The sequence below is a fragment of the Phalangium opilio genome, unplaced genomic scaffold, assembly GCF_054372755.1.
Source record: "Phalangium opilio isolate 3A_F unplaced genomic scaffold, DU_Popi_V2 ptg000031l_1, whole genome shotgun sequence".
Classification (NCBI taxonomy): Eukaryota; Metazoa; Arthropoda; class Arachnida; order Opiliones; family Phalangiidae; genus Phalangium; species Phalangium opilio.
In genome coordinates, this window is record NW_028324158.1 from 12,281,922 (window position 1) to 12,300,223 (window position 18,302).

Below are 18,302 nucleotides of genomic sequence, written 5' to 3' on the forward strand. Positions count from 1 at the left end.
AAACGCAATCGTATTAATGTAATGAATGGGAAATTAATCAAGGGATAGTGACACAATAATTTCATCAGAACATATTTCGAATTAAAGAAACGCGTGAAATAGTTGCCAGAAAAGTGCACGGTAAAGCATATTTTTAGTTTTAAAAGCTAGAGGGGGGATTGTTGGTTGGCGCCATAACTTCGTGCAACCCAAAAATGGATGACGCAAAAAAAGCGTGATTTAGATCTGTCGACATATAAAATAATGTTGAAGAATTTTCATCATTGTTGGCAAGGATCCGAATGAAGAATTGTCTTAATATTTTATAGTTAATTATTAAACTGTAATGGAGCAATTGGTAACCTTCGTACATAGGTCATTGTCCTTGATGGAAATTAAAGTAGACATTTGGGGGGCATCGGTTCGTGACCATGGCTTGTAAATTATTGGTAATCCTTTATGGAATGGTGTGTGTGGCTAAACAGGGTCATAGAGCGAAACAAGAGTTAGGAACCAAGACCACGACCACCCCAGACGAATGAATGAACCTCGTGATTTTTTTTTTGCGCGGTTTTTTCATTTTCATTATTGTTTTGGGGGGTGATCTTTGATAATAACATCTGTTACAATATACTACGTGGTAATGATACCATTAATGCAAGAGTGAATCTATAACACCACCGCACCTGTCTCCATCAACGAGAAGTCAACTGATTAATAAGCGCTTCTTGCTCGGGGCCAATTGCGCCACTCCGCCTGGTCGCCGCGTCACGCTTCAACAAGCCACCTTGACTACCAACAACCTAACTAGATACAGCCCATCGTATTGGGAGCATGCCTTACGAAGAGACTTGGTCTCGCTATGGGGTTAAGTTGACGTCTAGGTGTTTGTTGGGGCCGACTTATTTGCTCAAACAAACACACTTGGCCAGCCAAGGCCCGAGATATTATATTCTGCAACGCGCATCTCTCCCATTTCCAACCCCGTTCCCGCCTTATACGTTTGATATGGAAACTCGACGTTTACTATACTTATGTCGAAACTGCGAAACCCAAAACCGAGTCCCGTTCATATTAACCCCTAACCTTAACCCCAAATAATTTCAATTAAGGGTAGAGAACCAGGTACAAAATTGAGCTTAGTACGTAATAGGAAAGCAAATAGTGAGAAATGGTTCCTAAATTTGTATAATTTCCCGAGCTTTACGTAAAAACCCCTTAACAAAGTTTTTCTTGAATTAAAATATTAATTCGAACTGGTCCCAATTACTCTTTCACTTGGCCCCCCTCCCCCTCGGGTCTCCCTTTATGCTGGTGTATTGGGAATATTGCTAGAAATGGGACAAAACGGTTGGACTATATACATATCCAAGTTGAACTTGAGTTTCACTCTCTCTCTCTCTCTCTGGGGGTCGTCCAATTGGGTCCCAATCCATTTTGGACGCCTAGGTCGAATGCGAAGCGTGTTTTGGATTCAAAACAATTACCTAACGTTAGTTATATACGTATACAACTATGAGTATACACGCCATACGCTGAAAATTGCATGGGCAACTCAAGCAATTCGAACGCATACCCGTGAATTGAAATTAGTTTGACGTTTCAAAAAGTCAATATTATTCAAGAGAAAATAATGAATCTTAATTTTGGGAGGTTAGCATTCAGTTATAAATAAAAAGTATAATAATATTTTGACTGCGTATTTATCGTATAGCGGCGGCCATCTTGGCACGCGGAGATGACTACTTAAACTTCATCTTGGCTCGACTGCAGTTTGTAGAAAAAGAAACGCTTTGTTTCCCGCGATTGAAGACAGAAAGAAGACGCATTAGTCTTCTTGTCACGAATCTTTTCCGTGCCTCTACGACTCGAAACTACGTTAGCGAGGGGACCAATACTATATCCCTTCCAAAAATAATGATTTCCTTTTAAAATTCCCCACGCATAGTGAAGAAGTAGGCTACCCCTCGGAAGAGCCTGGAAGCTCTTTAATGATTCGTGGGTCCTCTTTTACGAGAAATCTTCACTCGACAAGATCATAAGTTGATATCTCTGAAGAGTACGAACCTAACTGAGTTGGCTGGGCTGCAAGTACCTACTCATTTTGACATAATTTCTAATAAAATGGATCGTTAACTATAGTACGTTTATGGACACAACTGTCAGCTTATTGAATGAACGAAAAAAATGTTCAAGTGGAATTCTCAGCATCGATTAAATGTCCTCCAAGTAGGCCTACATCAAAACGAGACACAGAGAGAGAGTGCCCTGGTTTTAAGGGGCCATGAGAGAAGTGACAGGTGGCTTTAGCTACTAACAACCCTCATACTTCAGTATATATAGTTTTTAAAACACAATGATGGATTATAAAATATAATATTATATAATATATAAAAAAGGCATTATTCAAACATCAGTTTGTTCAGCTATCGTTTCTTCCTTAAGAGCTATGCCTATATTGGTGTAATCAGAGCAATCACAAATACTTCAAGTTATAAAAGTACAAGAAAACACATGGATTAAATAAATAAACAAGGTTGATGACATACAGGTACGTTTTCCATCATTAATTTTTAAATAAAATAACATAAAAATCTACAGATATTCTAAATTCGGTCGGAGTGAATAAACACAAATAAACATAAATATTTCTAGATCTATGGCTTCTAAATCCTTTGTTTACTTAAATAAAATAAATAAATAAGTAAATAAAACAATCGGGGTTAATGGTGAAATGCAGAGACGCATGAATCTATTCCTAGGACTCTATACCTCTAATACTAATTGATAATTAATGTGTTCTGACTGCGGTTTCGCATGGACAGAATTAATGTTTTCGCGCCAAAAACATGAATCGCCATTCATTCATGAACTGAACTGAAGAAAAAAATGGAGACATTTCTCCGGTGGTCTTCGTCGTGAGAAAATACACATTCGAACAAGGAAGGGGGGGGGGGAACAAACAACATACGTTGGTGACGACACAAGCGTACTTCCGTTATCGAAACGGCCTCGGTGTGAAAATAATTCAACCGAGAAATACTTTTCATTTTTAAAACACCCCCGACCCGACAACATAATACACACCAAATATTTTCCGATTTATTTCTCTAGACATATTTACGATATCTATGAACGATATTATCACAATTAAAAATTTTGATATGAATTTTATTCATAGTAGACTTAGGAATTGTAGTAAATATTTTTTTATATTTCAATTCAGTTCTGTTCCGATTAAGTGGGGTTAAGTCTTCTGGAGGGGGGGAAAGGGGGTTCACTTTAAAAAAAAGGTGAGAATTATATGAAGGAGGAGTGACAACCTGCACGCTCGGTTTAGCTTCACCGAACAGATTTCCTGTCAACATTTTTTCTTCCTTCTTTAAAAAAAACTAAAAGAAAAAAATTGGGGGATTTAAATTTCGATACGCTTTTTGTCAAATGAGCCCGGGACCTTTTTTATTTGCCAGTTGACATTGAAAGGTAATTTAAATTGGTTACTACGCTATAAAAAAACTATTCAAATGATGGCGCAAACATTGATACAGAATTACAAAAAGAGATAAATAATTATCAGCCCCAATTCTGTTTCTATTTTTTCAACGCGGACTCTATTGGAGTCTTTGGTTCAGGGATAAGCATTTCTAGCAAAATATCGTACCAGGCCTTGGATTTTAAATTATAGGTATATTTACATTTAGTTGAATTGAACTTAAATAACCATCCATAAACGAGATTAAATTAAGTCCATTGCGAGGTCGATATTATATTAAACCAACTCGAATTGCAAAAAAACTTTCTAGTTATTTTAGGTGGTAATTTCACCTTTAAAATTGGAATTGGGTAATCAATGTTACTTATTTATTTTGGGTTGGCGTCAGACTGTCAGACTCATCCATAATAATATTTTCAGTATTTCATTACGAAAATATTGTACAATCATAATCCGTAATAATGTAACAGTAATACCGAGAAAACCGCTAGGTCCACGTATAGGTAAGATATAATTTGGGAAACGTACCGTGAATGTATAACCCCAGGGCTGAGATTTCACTATACGAAACTGGTTTGCCAGGTAAGAAGAAAAAAAAAATTATCATTTTCGTTTCTTCAGTTATTAAATGCAATCCCTCCCCTTGGCATATCCTTGCCGCTACTTAACTTACTAACTTACACTACACCGTTGAGTAATTGTTCTCGTACATACAGGGTGTTTCTAAACGCTCTGTCAGAAATTATGAGCAGTGTTCTTCGGATAATTTGGGAGTCAAAAATTAAAACGTTCAATGACATTTATTTCTTTAGGCAAAAGATGCCGGGTGGATGAGTTTTAAGAAACAATGTCATTGAAGTCAACATTACACCTATCCTGACATGTACCAAGTACCTTCACAAAGCTCTAAGTACCAGTAAGGAAAAGAAACTTCTGCGATAATTTGGACAACCTGTATCGAATTAACCGCACCTTTACCCCAGATATTAATAAAAATCCAAAATTAGTTACACACCCCAAAAAATTTTAAAGTACCACTGTCTATTAGAATCCAACTTAATACCGCTTCTCACGCGTCAAAACTTTAATTTGCGAAGGCACCTTACCACGGACTAACTCTGACTCTGAGAGAGAGAGAACGGTTCGCGGTTTCGGGGAACTGGCGAGAGTATCGCCATCTACAATAAGGCCAAATAAAACTAACTAGATAACGGGAACGAGATGGGAGTATATATTGGTCCATACTGGTCACACCGGTATACAGAGGGGATACTAACTAATAGCAAGGTGAACATCCCCTCGGTTCTCTTGAATGTATTCATGTATCTGGCGTCCCGAGTCAAAATTATCCAAGTTAAAAGGGGGAATACCCCTGAGAATAGCCCCAACAGATATCCACCAAATATTGGTCGGGGCTCTTCTCAAAGACAGCAGCGAGAGCGCGACGGAAGAGTCACTCTGAATAAATAAAGAGCCACTGACAACACCAACCACCCCGCACCCCTCTACCCTTTAACCCCCGACGCCCGACGATACCTGATTGTTGTTTAGTTCAGCCAAATTTCGAAAACTATCCATACATTACGATACATTTACAAAACACAAAAGTAAATCGGCTGAAGTGTCATTAAGTTCCCGGAATTACCAAGGACTAAATAAATAGTTAATGGTAGATTTAAAATTGTGTCATCATAAAAGGGACGTTTCAATATCGGTCAACACAAAATTGGTCCCAAATTCAAATAAATATAAATATAAAAAAATCACTAAGCCCCTCCGTAGGATATTGGTGGGACACTAACTCATCTGACCCAATGGCCAAAATCAGGAGCTAATCACTCCACGGATTATTAACCCAAAAATTTATCAAATCCATAAGCTAATCCCATCATGAATTATTATATATTTATTGGGGTTACTCTATACTAATAAAATTGTTCCTGTCATACCATATTAATTACTTCGGGTGATGAGCTTTCGGGATAAAAGGTAGCTATGTTTCGTCGAAACTAGATAGAGAGAGTGAAAGAGAGAATGGAGGATGGGGTGGGTTTTGATAAAGGAATCGATAATACACAGCTAGCGGCTTTAAAATTTGGCCAAAGCTTGAAAGTGAATTTTAAACAAACTAGAAGGAACAATAGGGTATAGAAGAGGGAGACCTAAGTTATATAGTCTAATTATAAATTCGCTTCGATATTATTAAGGAGAAGCCTTCCACTATATGACTCCCATAGAGAAACATTACCAGAAACATCCAATTGGCATTAAAAATTCATTCGTTCAAATACACTACCATCAAACTTTACACCAAACTTAATTTATGTACCTGTTCAATAACAACCGGGATAACTCGATACTACCCCTTTAAATTGATACAGACTATTCAGTCCGTAAACTCAGTAAACAAAATATTTATATCTAATATACTTAATACATAAATTTATTAAAATTAGATAGCCTCAAAAATTGAATGAGAAAATTTTTAATTAGTTTTTCGCTCAAAGTCCTTTTGTAAAAATGGCGATGATAAGGGGGTGAAAAATAGAAGGGGGGGGACAGACTTGAGCAAAAGAGAGTGGGCTCTCTCTCTCACTCAGCTCCGAGAGAGAGAGAGATGAAAAGAACGAAGGAAGCGCCGCCACTCGAGACAAAAGATTATAATTGGGGAGAGAGTCGAGTGACGTCACGAGACGACCAAAATCCTATTGCACGCGGCCCCTCTGGCCAGCCCCGAACAAACCCCCACACCTCTCCTCCTCCTACTATAAACCATACAAACCATATACCTAAAGATGGAGAGCAACGGGGAGGGGGGTAAGGGAAGACTACCCCCCCTCACTACGCCGATTTCAAAAACACTAAACCTAAGAAAAGGCCCGAAAGGGGGAAGGTAACAACACGTTGTCCACTTTGGTCAAAGCGAATAAGGTAGGAAGTTAAACGTTACTTCGTTAAATAACAGGGGCGCTACCCCCGAGTTGATTCGGTTCAGACTGTTGGACTTGCAGCAGCGAGAATTTATTCCGGAGATATTTCTCGGGCGCGACGGACGTTACCCTTCCATCGTGGACGGCAAAAAGATATTATATAGTTGATATAGATTCGGAGGGGGCTGTTCCCCAAGGGGGTGGCAAAAATGGGGGTAAGGAGAATGCGCGCTTTCTTCGCGCGCCCCGGTGGTGTACATATTCAAAATCATCTTCCTTTCCAACCCCCTCTCCCCCCTCCCTACGAGGTATGAGAATTTTTCTTCCCCCCCCCCTGGTGGAGAGAGAGAGAGAGAGGGTCCGGTGGGCTGTAGCCTCCTTTGCCGCCGCGGAAAATCGAGCCCGCGGTGACTCTCTCATAAATCATGACGGGTTACCAGCGCTCGGCCCGGCCCGAATGGTCCGATATCCCGGCAACTCGACAATCGCCCCCGGTTACGCCAAGTAGAAAAGCCGCCGTCGCCAAACCTATTTCCCGTTTGCCGTTACGCGGAATTTAACGGGCTGCGGAGCGAGTTCTTCCCAACTACCACCGATCGAAGACAGACAGCAGCTACCGCGATTTTAACTCTCTACTCCCGGGAACCATCTCCGGACTCTCTCGCAGCATCCTCATCGCCTCCGCGGACGGGGCCAAGTCATCTTCTTCCGGACCAGAGAGCCATTCCCATCCCTGGATCCGAGAAGATAAGTTCCGCTAACGTGACAGAAACGCCGCCGTGATCTCGCGATAACTCTTAACCGGGCGATAAACGTTGTTAAAATAAAAGATTACAGAAATTATACTATCATTTGGAAACCTCCGGGAGTGCCAGTTCGAACACGACCTCAAAAACCACCCCCGATAAATTAACAATCGATTAAAAGAAATCGAAATTCCGTGAAAGTTAATTAAAATTAAAATTAAGATTAAGGAAGATTCATTTCCGGAGAAGCGGAAGAAGAAAAAGAGGAAGAAGAAAAAAAAAGATAATCGAAACATTTTTGATTTCCGTTGATCGGAAGAGCAAACCTGAAGGGATTATTAAACAACAGTTCCTTAAGTTCGGTTTTTGTTATTTTTATGCAAAATCGCCAGCCAACGTTTCGACGAGGAGTTTGTTGTCAACATCACCTGATGGCGAGACGGCTTCAGTTACGTAAGTTTAGTTTAATAAATTAATTTAATATAAAAATGACTTCCCAATGAATCAAATCAGTCTTTCCAAAAAAATTTGATGAAAAAAAAAAGAGTGACAAAAAAGACAAACAAAACCGTTTGTCGATCTTGGATATATTTCGTTTCACGTATCGGTATCGTACAGGAGGAATCGGTCGCGGGATCCCTGCGTCTTACAATCCCCATCCCCATCCTCCTCCCTTCATCCCTCTCTTTACCACAAACTCCTTCCCCCTCACCCCCTTTTCAATCCGAGGAAAGCGGGGGGAAAAGGGGGGTATATACCCCCGAATCTCTTTACACTTTTCTTCTTTACTGGAACATTTTAAAGCCCTCCTTACAAAAGGGGGGCATTCCCCCCACACACATAGAAAATTTATATATACATACCTACGTAACAATTTAGGTTAATAGCGGTTAAATTTAAACCTAAGCTTAAGGGGCTAGACAACAACTGTTTACTTAAAACTGAAACTAACCCCCCTTGAAGTAAGTAAAGTTATTATAATCCCAAAATGGAATGAATGGAAGATGACAACGCAAAGCGTTTTAATATTTATGAATATGAATAAGCGGGGGTATTTTTTTGACAACAAAATATGTGGCCCCCTACAAGCAAAATTTATAAGAATATTACTAGAATCATTTTTGGTAATTTAAAGCAAAAATCTAATTTTATCTTTTGAGCTAGAGAGATTTAAGACGTTCCCCACTTTTATCGCTCCCTTCATTGTCAAAATAGAAAGTATTATTTCTGGGAAAAATGTTCCCCTCAAGACTTGATTATTTTGAGACATTCGCGCTTTTTAGTAAAAGTAAAAAAAAATTACAACGCGAAAACAACACTGAGCTTGGAAGTCACCGACACACAAAGCTGCTATAACTATAGCTATAGTTGTCTACAAAAAAAGAAGATCCTAGCGTTCCTAGCCAAAATAGAATCGAAACGAACGAAGCTTCTACTCCTCTCCAGCGCTAGCACGCACGCAGGCTACGGATCATGCCAATCCTCCTCGTTCTCTTCTCTCTTGGAGGAGATGGATGCTGCAGGCAGACTTCTCTTGAGCTTCCCGCCGTTGCTGCCGAGAACGACATCATCCTTTCACCGGCACGCGCCGCGATAAAGGCCCGGAGCGCGCTTGCTGGATGGCTGTACCCGCGCTCTCACTTCTAGAAAAGCCGTGGTGGAGGATCAGCTCGTGAAAAAAAAGCGCGCCAAAAGAAAGTAGAGCCAAGAGAGAGAAAGAGAGAGAAAAGGAAGGAGAAAAAAAACGTGCCAAGATTTCTCGGGAGCTCCAGAAAACGGAACTAACACACACAGAGAGACCTCGAGAGTCGAGAACCGCGGCGAAAAAGTAACGTTTTACTCGCTTCATCCCTTCATAACTAACTAACTACAGATCTCATTTTCGGTTTTGGCTCAACCGGGACACGCGTTTTAAAATTATTTACGAATAACCTGTGATATTTTAATCGGCCATTTAAATTAATTAAATTATGTTAAAAATTAACCACCAATTTTTGGAGATAATCTTCGTCCACGTTATGGATAAAAGTCGAAATATGTTTTACCGCGGCAGCGTTGTTATAGAAGTTTCACGGTGGTAGTAGTAGTAATCGTGGTGTTGTCGGTGGTGTTGTTGTTCCGGAGGGGATTCCGCTATTCGGTGTGAGGGGGGGACGGGGGGCGTCCAATGGGGCGCGCCAGTGAGCGGGATATGATTATAATAAGCGGCTTTCGATATTGAAAATCATACACGGGTGGTAAGGACGGGGCATGCGCCGAGATACAGAGAGAGAGAGAGAGAAATGCCCCCTTACTACTACAACTTCTTCTCCGTCGTCGTAACTTGGTACCGGCGTCGCAATCGCATCAGCTCTCCTCGGAAAACACGGCCGAGATGCTAGCAACCGGAGAAACGGACGGGAGAGCGCCTAGCCTACCCGACCCGACTAGATGATCATAATACCCCCAAATCATGACGGCGCCGGCCGATGACCGTTCCAATTCGGCCCTTCGATACACGCGATACCTTTCGAAACAGTTTTAAGTTAATCACCTAATTAAATTAATTAAAAAAAGGAAATTATAAATCGAAACGTGAACACGCGTTTGGAAAGACTGATTGATTTTGGTCAAAAATATCAAATCAATGTTTGGATTTTACTAATATTTACACGTGGGGGTGGGTTTGTGTTTGGTGTTCTTAAATGGACAGTGGCCGGCGGCGCCTGAAGAATGTCTCGTCGCAAGCAAAATCAACCCAAGCATATAGAGTCTGACGATCAAATAGCCAGCTGGCTTAAAAACGGTAAGTCACAAACCTTTTTTCTTTACCGAATAATAAGTTAAGTTCACGCGGGTTCGAATTTATGTTTTAAAAAGACTATGTCACATCTTCCTTCGTTGACGCTAAGCTCTTTTCATCTCAAATTTCTCGCGTCATGTCATACATGTTAGTAACGTAATGATTTTTATCGGTGACATACTGTGATTTAGGCGTCAAGTTGGTGGGTCCCCCTTAAAAAAATGGAATAATTATCGATGCTTGTCATACGATGACGTTTCACTCCCTCCCGCCTATCCAGGGTCAAAAGGGGCCCAGATTTCATGGGTCAATCGCGGCCATGTCCCTTGAGTAAATGTTTTGTTGGCAGGGAAGGTATTTGTAAGATGCGAGGGCCAAAAATTGTGACAGTGACGCGTAAGAACAACTATACAAACGACCATGGTTTTAAATTTTTTTTAAACAGTTTCAAAAACTTAAAAATAACTTTTGAAGACTTTCCGTGGTCTTGATAAATAGATATATACCTGTACAGGGTGTTATAGACTCAACCAAAAATATCCGTTCACTCTATAACAAAGAATTAAATTCTAACCCGGGTCCAATTCAAATTGACATACTCTGTACTATAAATAAATATGCCTGTACAGGGTATTTCAGACTCGACCGAAAATATTCCGTTCACTTTATAACAAAGAATTAGTTACTAACCCGGGTTCAATACAAATTGACATACCCTGTACTATAAATAGATACGCCTGTACAGGGTATTTCAGACTCGACCAAAAATATTCCGTTCGCTTTATAACAAAGAAAAGAGTTAGTTACTAACCCCGGTCCAATACATTACAAATTGACAAACCCTGTACTTTAAAATGAGGGGTTCCCCACTCTATGAAAGAAATACTATGGAAAATTCTATGTGGGAAATCAGTGAATACCGAGCTGGGGGATGGGGGGGGGTAATTACCCCGGGGGAATTTCAGTTTCTTTAGATCAATCAATGATTGGCATGGTCGTATTTCCCCCAGAATCCCATTCAAAAACGAAAACGGTATAAAGAAAATGGTTACTAGGTGTGCATGTAGATAGATGCCCCATTGAATTCAATGACCCTGACCTTCACCCCCCCTGGGTTGACCTGGGTGTAAGAAATACACGCCCTGTGTCCAGACAGATTATGACGAGAGAGGGGTAGAGACCACCCGGTCAAGAAAAGCGTCATTATGGTTATATGGCCCCTCTTCTTATCAGGCTTTTGTATTCAAAGGACTAGCAGTGTAGTTGTAGGACAAATCTTTCAAAGGAAAAGTCCAAAATATTATTATTATTATTTACGATATCTATGGGTTACACGTGTTCAATCTCGAATCTCGAATTACTATTACAATTTGAACTTGCGATTTGAATTGAATTGTATCCCTATTTCTTATTTTTTATATTAACCAGTAAGGATATAACCGTATCGGATTCGGTGTCACTGTACCTTTATTTAACCCTTTTATAGCGATCATTCTAATAGAGCGAGTGAGAGGTGGGTACTTTTGGCGGGAGAATAGCAACAGAATTTCCTTATTATTATTATCGTTGCCAATACACAATGGCCAAAACGAGTGGTCAAGATTTTCACGCACTTTCTTATCAGGTGTGGACCGACCACGAGGGGGTGGGGAGGTCAAATAGAGGTCAGGTATAAGGGAATTTCTCGGGAAATGGAAAGGAAGAAAAAATTATTATGGATGAATACAATAACGCCCACCAAAACCGCGAAAAGGTGTGTTTGCTTGTTGAGGGGGTTTAAGTCCCGAAAAACCGCAAAAATTGGAATTTTTTTTTCTTTTCTTTGGGGACCTCCCGCTAATATTTCCTACCAAATACATATATATATATATATATGAACAGAAAGGGACACAGTTGGGGGAGGGGGGGGCGAATAGTTCTGACCACCAGAAACATTTCTATACCAGAAAAATAAATAATTGGGTAAAGAAAAAAACTCACCCTTTTCTTGTTAGATGGAAATTTTCTTTTTGACACGTCATTTCATCGTGACACTTTGACGCTTTTTCGATTACAGTTCACGATAATCCTTTTTCTAGGCCACGTGTGTCCTTCATCGGACCACCAAGATCATCACGTGCTAAAGAAATTTTCCATATCCTATATTAAATAAAATACAAAGCAGCTCGTGAGATTACAATTGAAATTTCGCGACACTTTCAAAAAATATTGGGCTACATTAATCATCATATTGGGGGCCCATAGCAAGCATTGAAAAGGGTATTGGCACCCATCATGGCCTGGCCCTTCCAACAATATTATATAATCTATTGATAAATAAATAGGGCGGCCTCTCTTACTGCATAAGAGTGTGTATTGTGCGATAGGACATTTTAATTGAAAGGTAGATATATCGTATGTGTGACACAAAAGGTATAGCTATCTGAGGAGATAGGGGACACAAAGATGGCGGCCATTTTTAGGGGAACAATACAATAGAGAAATGTGACGGCGTGAATTATATCACCATGGAATAGAATAGGATGATACCTTTTTATGCTAATCTCGCTTCTTTCCCGATAACAGTTAAAGAGAACCCATCTTCGTTCCTATCATAGCCATTAAAAATCATATCCCCTTTCTTATCCCAAGTTGAGTTACCTTTTGTAATGGCGGAAATACTTTGTAAAAAAAAAGACTACGGGGGTTACTTCTTGCAATTGAATAGCAGCAAGCAGTGCCCTGGCTTTAACTGTATTAAGTTCTAGGGCGAAATATCATAGGGGTGTCACTACTAACTAGTCAGAACTTTTTCTACATCCCAATTTAGTGGGGGTTTTTTAAGGGCCTTCAAATTGAATGAATGAACTATAGTCAATTATTAAGTAACAACTTCCCCATCTGATAATATTCAACTATTGTATACGCAATTTCAACCTCATCAGTATAATAATCGTAAGTTTATAAGATATGTTGTATAGTCCTTCTCGAACTAGCTCGAACTGTAAGTCTCTAGCATTACTTATGGAAGGAATATATCTTATAAACTTATGGTATAATTAAAAATATAACGCACTATTCATACATAATCAAACCTTGAAGTAAAATTATTGTTTCGATAAATGAACGGCTGTCGTTTCTTTCTCGGTCTGTGATTGGTGGGCGGCCCCAGATAGCGAAAATTAACGTCAGAGGTAATTTTTTTTGTTAGGTGGTGCTGGTTATGAATTGTCCAGACATAATTAAGGTCGAGTTTTGAAGGGAAAGACGAGGTGAGGGGAGGGGGGAGGGCCAACCTATGAGGAGTAGGAATGACCTCCCAACTGAAGAGAGAGGCCCTAAGCCTGCCAGAATACTTCTGAAGACAGCAGAGTTATGACCACAAATTTATCAATATGTAATAGGTTTTTTCAACCCCCCCCCCCCTTCTAACCTTTTTGCTTAATGTTAAAAAGAATCGGACGCCTCAAAAATCCGAAACACCACCACATAGGTACAACTTTTCAAAGATTTCTTTTGCTAGTATATCATCATACATCAAATATTTCAACTTAAAAAGCACGTATCTCAACCCATAAAAAAGACGGCCATTTTCATTCTTACAACTTTCTACCTAATACTCTAAAATCCCAAATACCTAAAGACTGAATTCCACTTGGTCCGATTTAAATCTTAAAATCAACATTTTTATTTTATATATTTAAGAAATAAGGCTTAGGTTTAAGCCTAATGTTATTGCCAAGCCTAGTTTTGAAACTTTTGAAGCGCACGTGATTCGCTAGAGATGGCGCGTGAGCTAACAACTTATGACGTATTAGGGGGAAAGAAAAATTCACGCGCCTTTCCAATATCAAAAAAAATTTTTTTAATTGAATTTAGTTTTTATTTTAAAAATTTGTATCTTCGTGAAATCTTAACCGATTTTAATGAAATTTGTTTTAGTTTATGGAGAAAAATATGCTCTACCTTATAAAATTGGTTTTAAAAAGAAACTTGGCTCGTTTAATAGCGCGGAAGGACTGATAACATTTAATTAACATCACCTTAAATACTCAATATTCTTGGGAAAATATAATAAATTCCTTTAGTTGTTGGAGATGCGTCGTTTAGGCTATTAATGGAATGTAGCTTTTTACGATATACGCGCTCTTGTGATTGGTTGATTTTCGGGCGGGCTCAGCTTGGGGCAAATTGGACGGAGAATTTTCGGTATGACGGTTATTAATAATTTCGGTTTGTGGCGAACAGCGAATCGCCAACAATTTTCTGAAAAGGGAATTTTTCTTTTTCTTTTTTTCTTTTGACGTGTGTAATAACTTAACTCCGAGAAAAAATGAGCCCAGAAATCTCCCCTCATGCACTTTCTAGCCAAAAGCATCAGCTCGACCCCACAGAAATACACCAATCAAAAATACCGCCTAACTTATATACTACTTTTTCTTAAATAAAAATAAGAAAGCAATGATTTAATACCCCAATTCAAGGATATTTCTTTAAATATAGTTAGTTGATTTAATAAAAATGGCACCTGCCTGCCTTTAACAGCGTTACACCTGATGGGAAGATAATATTGAATGCCACTAGTATATATCCATAGACTTATAAGATGACCCCTTTCAAGGATATAAAAACTTAATATTATTTATATTTAAACCAGTGATACAGTAATGGCATCTCATGGCCTTTTTTACCTATTAAACTACAAGGACCTGCCACTACCCTAAAAATTGACCATTAACAAATTTTAGCCCCTTTTACAAAGGTGAAATAAAAATAAGTTGTAGCCACCTGGCCCCGAATTATATATATAAATATACATAGATATAGTAAAGGCCCCCCCTTAACTTTGACTGTATTACAGTCAATATGAAAATTAACACGAGCTGCCATTACTACTATGGCGTTCCTCAAGCTTGTCAAGTTTAATTATGGGGTATGAGTAGTGTTTTTTGAAAAGCTGAATCTAATGACGTTTATGATTTGTCTACATTTCTAGAAAGAAAATAAAAACCCACCCCCGGGGGAGGGGGAGTTAAGGGGAACTATCCCCCCGAAAACGGGGTTGAACCTCCATCACTTGGAAAACATATTTGGCCCCTAAGAAGTTGTTGTTTTTTAAGAAAAAATGAAAAATGGAAAAAAATGAGAGAAACGGAAATGATGATAGGGTATCCAAAGTTACCAATTTTCAAGATGAATTGAATGTATTATCGAAGCTATTAAAGGGGGGAATTTACTTGCGGAGAAATGGTTAGAACGGGGCTACTAATTAAGGTTGAAAAATGTATCCGGAGCGAATACGTGCCAAAGGGCGGAGAAGCGAAGAGAGGATACGTTTTGGCTGAGCACAGAATTCGAGGAAGAGGCGCCCGGCGAAAATGAAAGTTTTTCCCCGTACCACCACCACCGATAACCTTTTTCTAACCATTTTAATGCTTGTAATTATTCGCGGAGCCAATAGCGACCTTCACCTTGAGTTCCCGTAAGACTGTACACCGTTACGGAAGCCTAACTGACCCCTCTTAAATCATTCTTCCTATTGCAAACTCTCTCCAACGTTTATTTCCATCCACATTTTCGGAAGCCCAAGTAAAGGGGGTAACAAAGGGGTCAAACGTAGTGGGAGTGGGAGGGAGGGAGGGGGAACCAATAGGGTAACCCGATCTTTCCGGTGAATCAAAGGGCAGCTTTTCCTTTTCCGACCGATCATGATGATGACCTTTCTGACCCCGAGAAAAACCTTTTTTCCCTCTTTCGAAAGAAAAATATTTTTGGGAGGCCCTATCCCTAGCTGTCTTTTATTTTTAACCCTTTCAAACGCGCGCCCTTTTCTTCTAGAAGGAAGCCTAAGAAAAGAAAAACTTTGAAACCCAAAAATTTTCTAGAAAAAATTGCCAAACTTTTAGAGCTTTTTAAAAAGATGGGAATAGACTATTCCAGTAATTCAGGAAGATATGCAAATAGCATAGGGTCGGAGAAGGGTCACCTTCTTGAGTTATGTTATATCCTTCACGCCAAGAACCATACACCACTAGAGGCAGTAGAGAGTTGGCTAGCCTCCCTTGTAGTAGAACTCGCGTTAACTCCATCTGTCGTTGTTTCGTGGCGCCAGAGAAATAACCTAAGATGGCCGTCCCCCTGCCTATGCGTTGTTGGTTTAACCGCATGTAATTTACGCAATGGTCTATATACCGCTAGCTCCGACCTACATACACTTTGTATCCTCGAGTAGAAGGGTAACCCCATACAGCGTTTTTGCCACGAAAAGTGAAATTTTGGCGCGAGAAAAACTAAAACCAAAAAAATTCCAGTGTTATAAGCTAGTTCGTTGTTTGTTGAGAGGAAAAAGATTATCACCATGCACAGCGCGTGGTGCGCGTTTCTTTGCCAAAAGAACAAAACGAAAATGAACGAACCAGGCACACCACCACTGTCTTCTCTTCTTCTTGTCTTGAAGGCTTAGTTGCTAATATAGATTTTGATGGAAAACTGGCGGCAAGGACCCGGGGATAGGGGATGATGCTATAGGAACCACTTCAGCCCCCCCCCGTTTCTTTTTTTTTAGAAGTCGATCATCATCTTTTGTTTTGTTACGATATTCTATATTGGTCCCTTTTGACAATGACGGATCAGAGAGAGCTAGCGAGAGAGTGTTACGCGTCACCCAAGACACCCTTAGACAAATGACAATGACGAGTATCTAGGCATGCGCAGGACGTAAGCTACTCTACCGTATACGCTACTGGTAGTGTAGATGTGTTGCATTGCATTGCCTTCAAAGAGTAACTGCAACTAACACAATAAAGCGCAATAACAGTCCCTCAATTTCTTCAAAACAAGGTCTTTCGGTCACTTGACGCGTCAGGCAAGCAAGCAAGAACCTGCAAACTGATCTCACTTTAAAAACTAAAACAGGCCAAAAGTGAAGTGTCACCATAGGTTTTGGCAGTTTAAATTTGAAGCGCCGCTATTTCGCAAGACTTACACGTAAAGTCAGTTGACCCTAACAGTAATACCAAATCATATCCTTTTAACTCCCTTTCCCCAGTGACAAATCTTAATTGTCGGCAACGTTGGGTGGGATGATGGTGCATGGGAAATACTGTATATACTCCCCAATATCATCATCATACTATATATTTCGTCACGGGTATAAAGAGAAGCAATTGCGCTGGCAATCTCCAAGCATGCACGCGCGTCTAGCTCGTGAATCCCCGACAAAGAGTGCGCTAGTCTTATGTACGTCCCATTCTTTAAAAACTGGATGATTGCCAATATTGTCATAAGAGAAAATACAAGAGATGCCATCCTTGGAAAGTTGGAATACATAGCGAGACAAGCAGGGTTTACCCTAAGGGGGAAGGGGGAGATTCAACCCCTTCTAAGGTGGCAAACGAATGGGGGAGGGGAGAGGGGGAGAACAGTCAGAAAAAGAAATGATTCTTAGGAACAAAGGATGCTCAAGCAAGAATTCGTTTTAATATTCGAGTGTAATTGGCGAAAAAACGGGGAAGTTTGGGAACCCCTTCCCCCTACATTCTCTCTCTCTCTCTCCAGTTCCTTCCCTCAGAGGAAACAATTCTTTGGAAATGGTTTCTGGCCGCGTTGCGTATGTACATGATGGTATTGTACATTGTCAGATATTTATTTATAGCGAGATTCTAAAAAACAACCGGGGAACAAATGCGCCAAATATTCTTTTTATTTTCCCTTCTAAAGCTATGTTGTTTTCTGGTAGAAATTTGAGTTAGGCTAGAGAGATATTACACGATACACTTTAAGTAATGAACTTCTAAATAGAGAGAAAGAGAGTGAGAGATTTTTACCCCGCATGGGGTAGCTATCTAGCTAGCTGCATGGAATGCAGTTCAACCACCTAATTAATATTATAGCAAAAATAATTAGTAATTAAGATTCAAATTGGGGTGTAATTTGAAAGCGAGAGCTACTCCGCCGCCATTGTTTTAAAAATTAGATCGTTTACGTTCCTATAAATATATATATACCATTTTTGACTAAAAATACCCCAAATATTTCAAGTATCCTAACTTCCCAAGGAGAACAGAACATAATGGTGTTTTAGTTTGTCTGTCCACACGAGTCTGCGTCTCTACAGCTCGAATGTCCATTTCCAGCCGATGGCGCTTGGCGCGTGCAGCTGTCCAATGGTTATACTATGTCCACCCAGCAACTCCGAACAAGTTTAAGCCACCCTTGACCATAAGTAACCACCCCTAGTTCCCCGTACTAACTTCATTGACACTTAGACCAGTGGACGGTAGTTCATCCACCCCCGCGACTGTAACCCGAAATCAGGATTCCAATAACGGCAATTCTTTTTTTTTTTCTTTTTGAGGAAGCTGCAGATTCTCAATGTGGCGATTGAATTAGAA

At 39.8% G+C, this 18,302-nt stretch overlaps 1 protein-coding gene across 3 annotated transcripts in view; it reads left to right on the top strand.

The window, feature by feature from the left end:
* The first annotated feature begins 6,480 nt into the window (after nt 1–6,480).
* The window catches only part of LOC149690672 (sal-like protein 1), a 79,410-nt gene continuing 67,588 nt past the window's right edge, over nt 6,481–18,302 (top strand). The window contains exons 1-2 of one of the 3 annotated variants that reach the window (XM_089870248.1): nt 6,481–7,601; nt 9,841–9,933. In XM_089870248.1, coding sequence (XP_089726374.1) covers nt 9,861–9,933 — 73 coding nt within the window. In that variant the 5' untranslated portion in view covers nt 6,481–7,601; nt 9,841–9,860. Of the gene's footprint in view, nt 7,602–8,627; nt 9,934–18,302 lie in introns of those variants that run through there. The other 2 variants (XM_089870250.1, XM_089870249.1) reach the window with 2 other exon arrangements.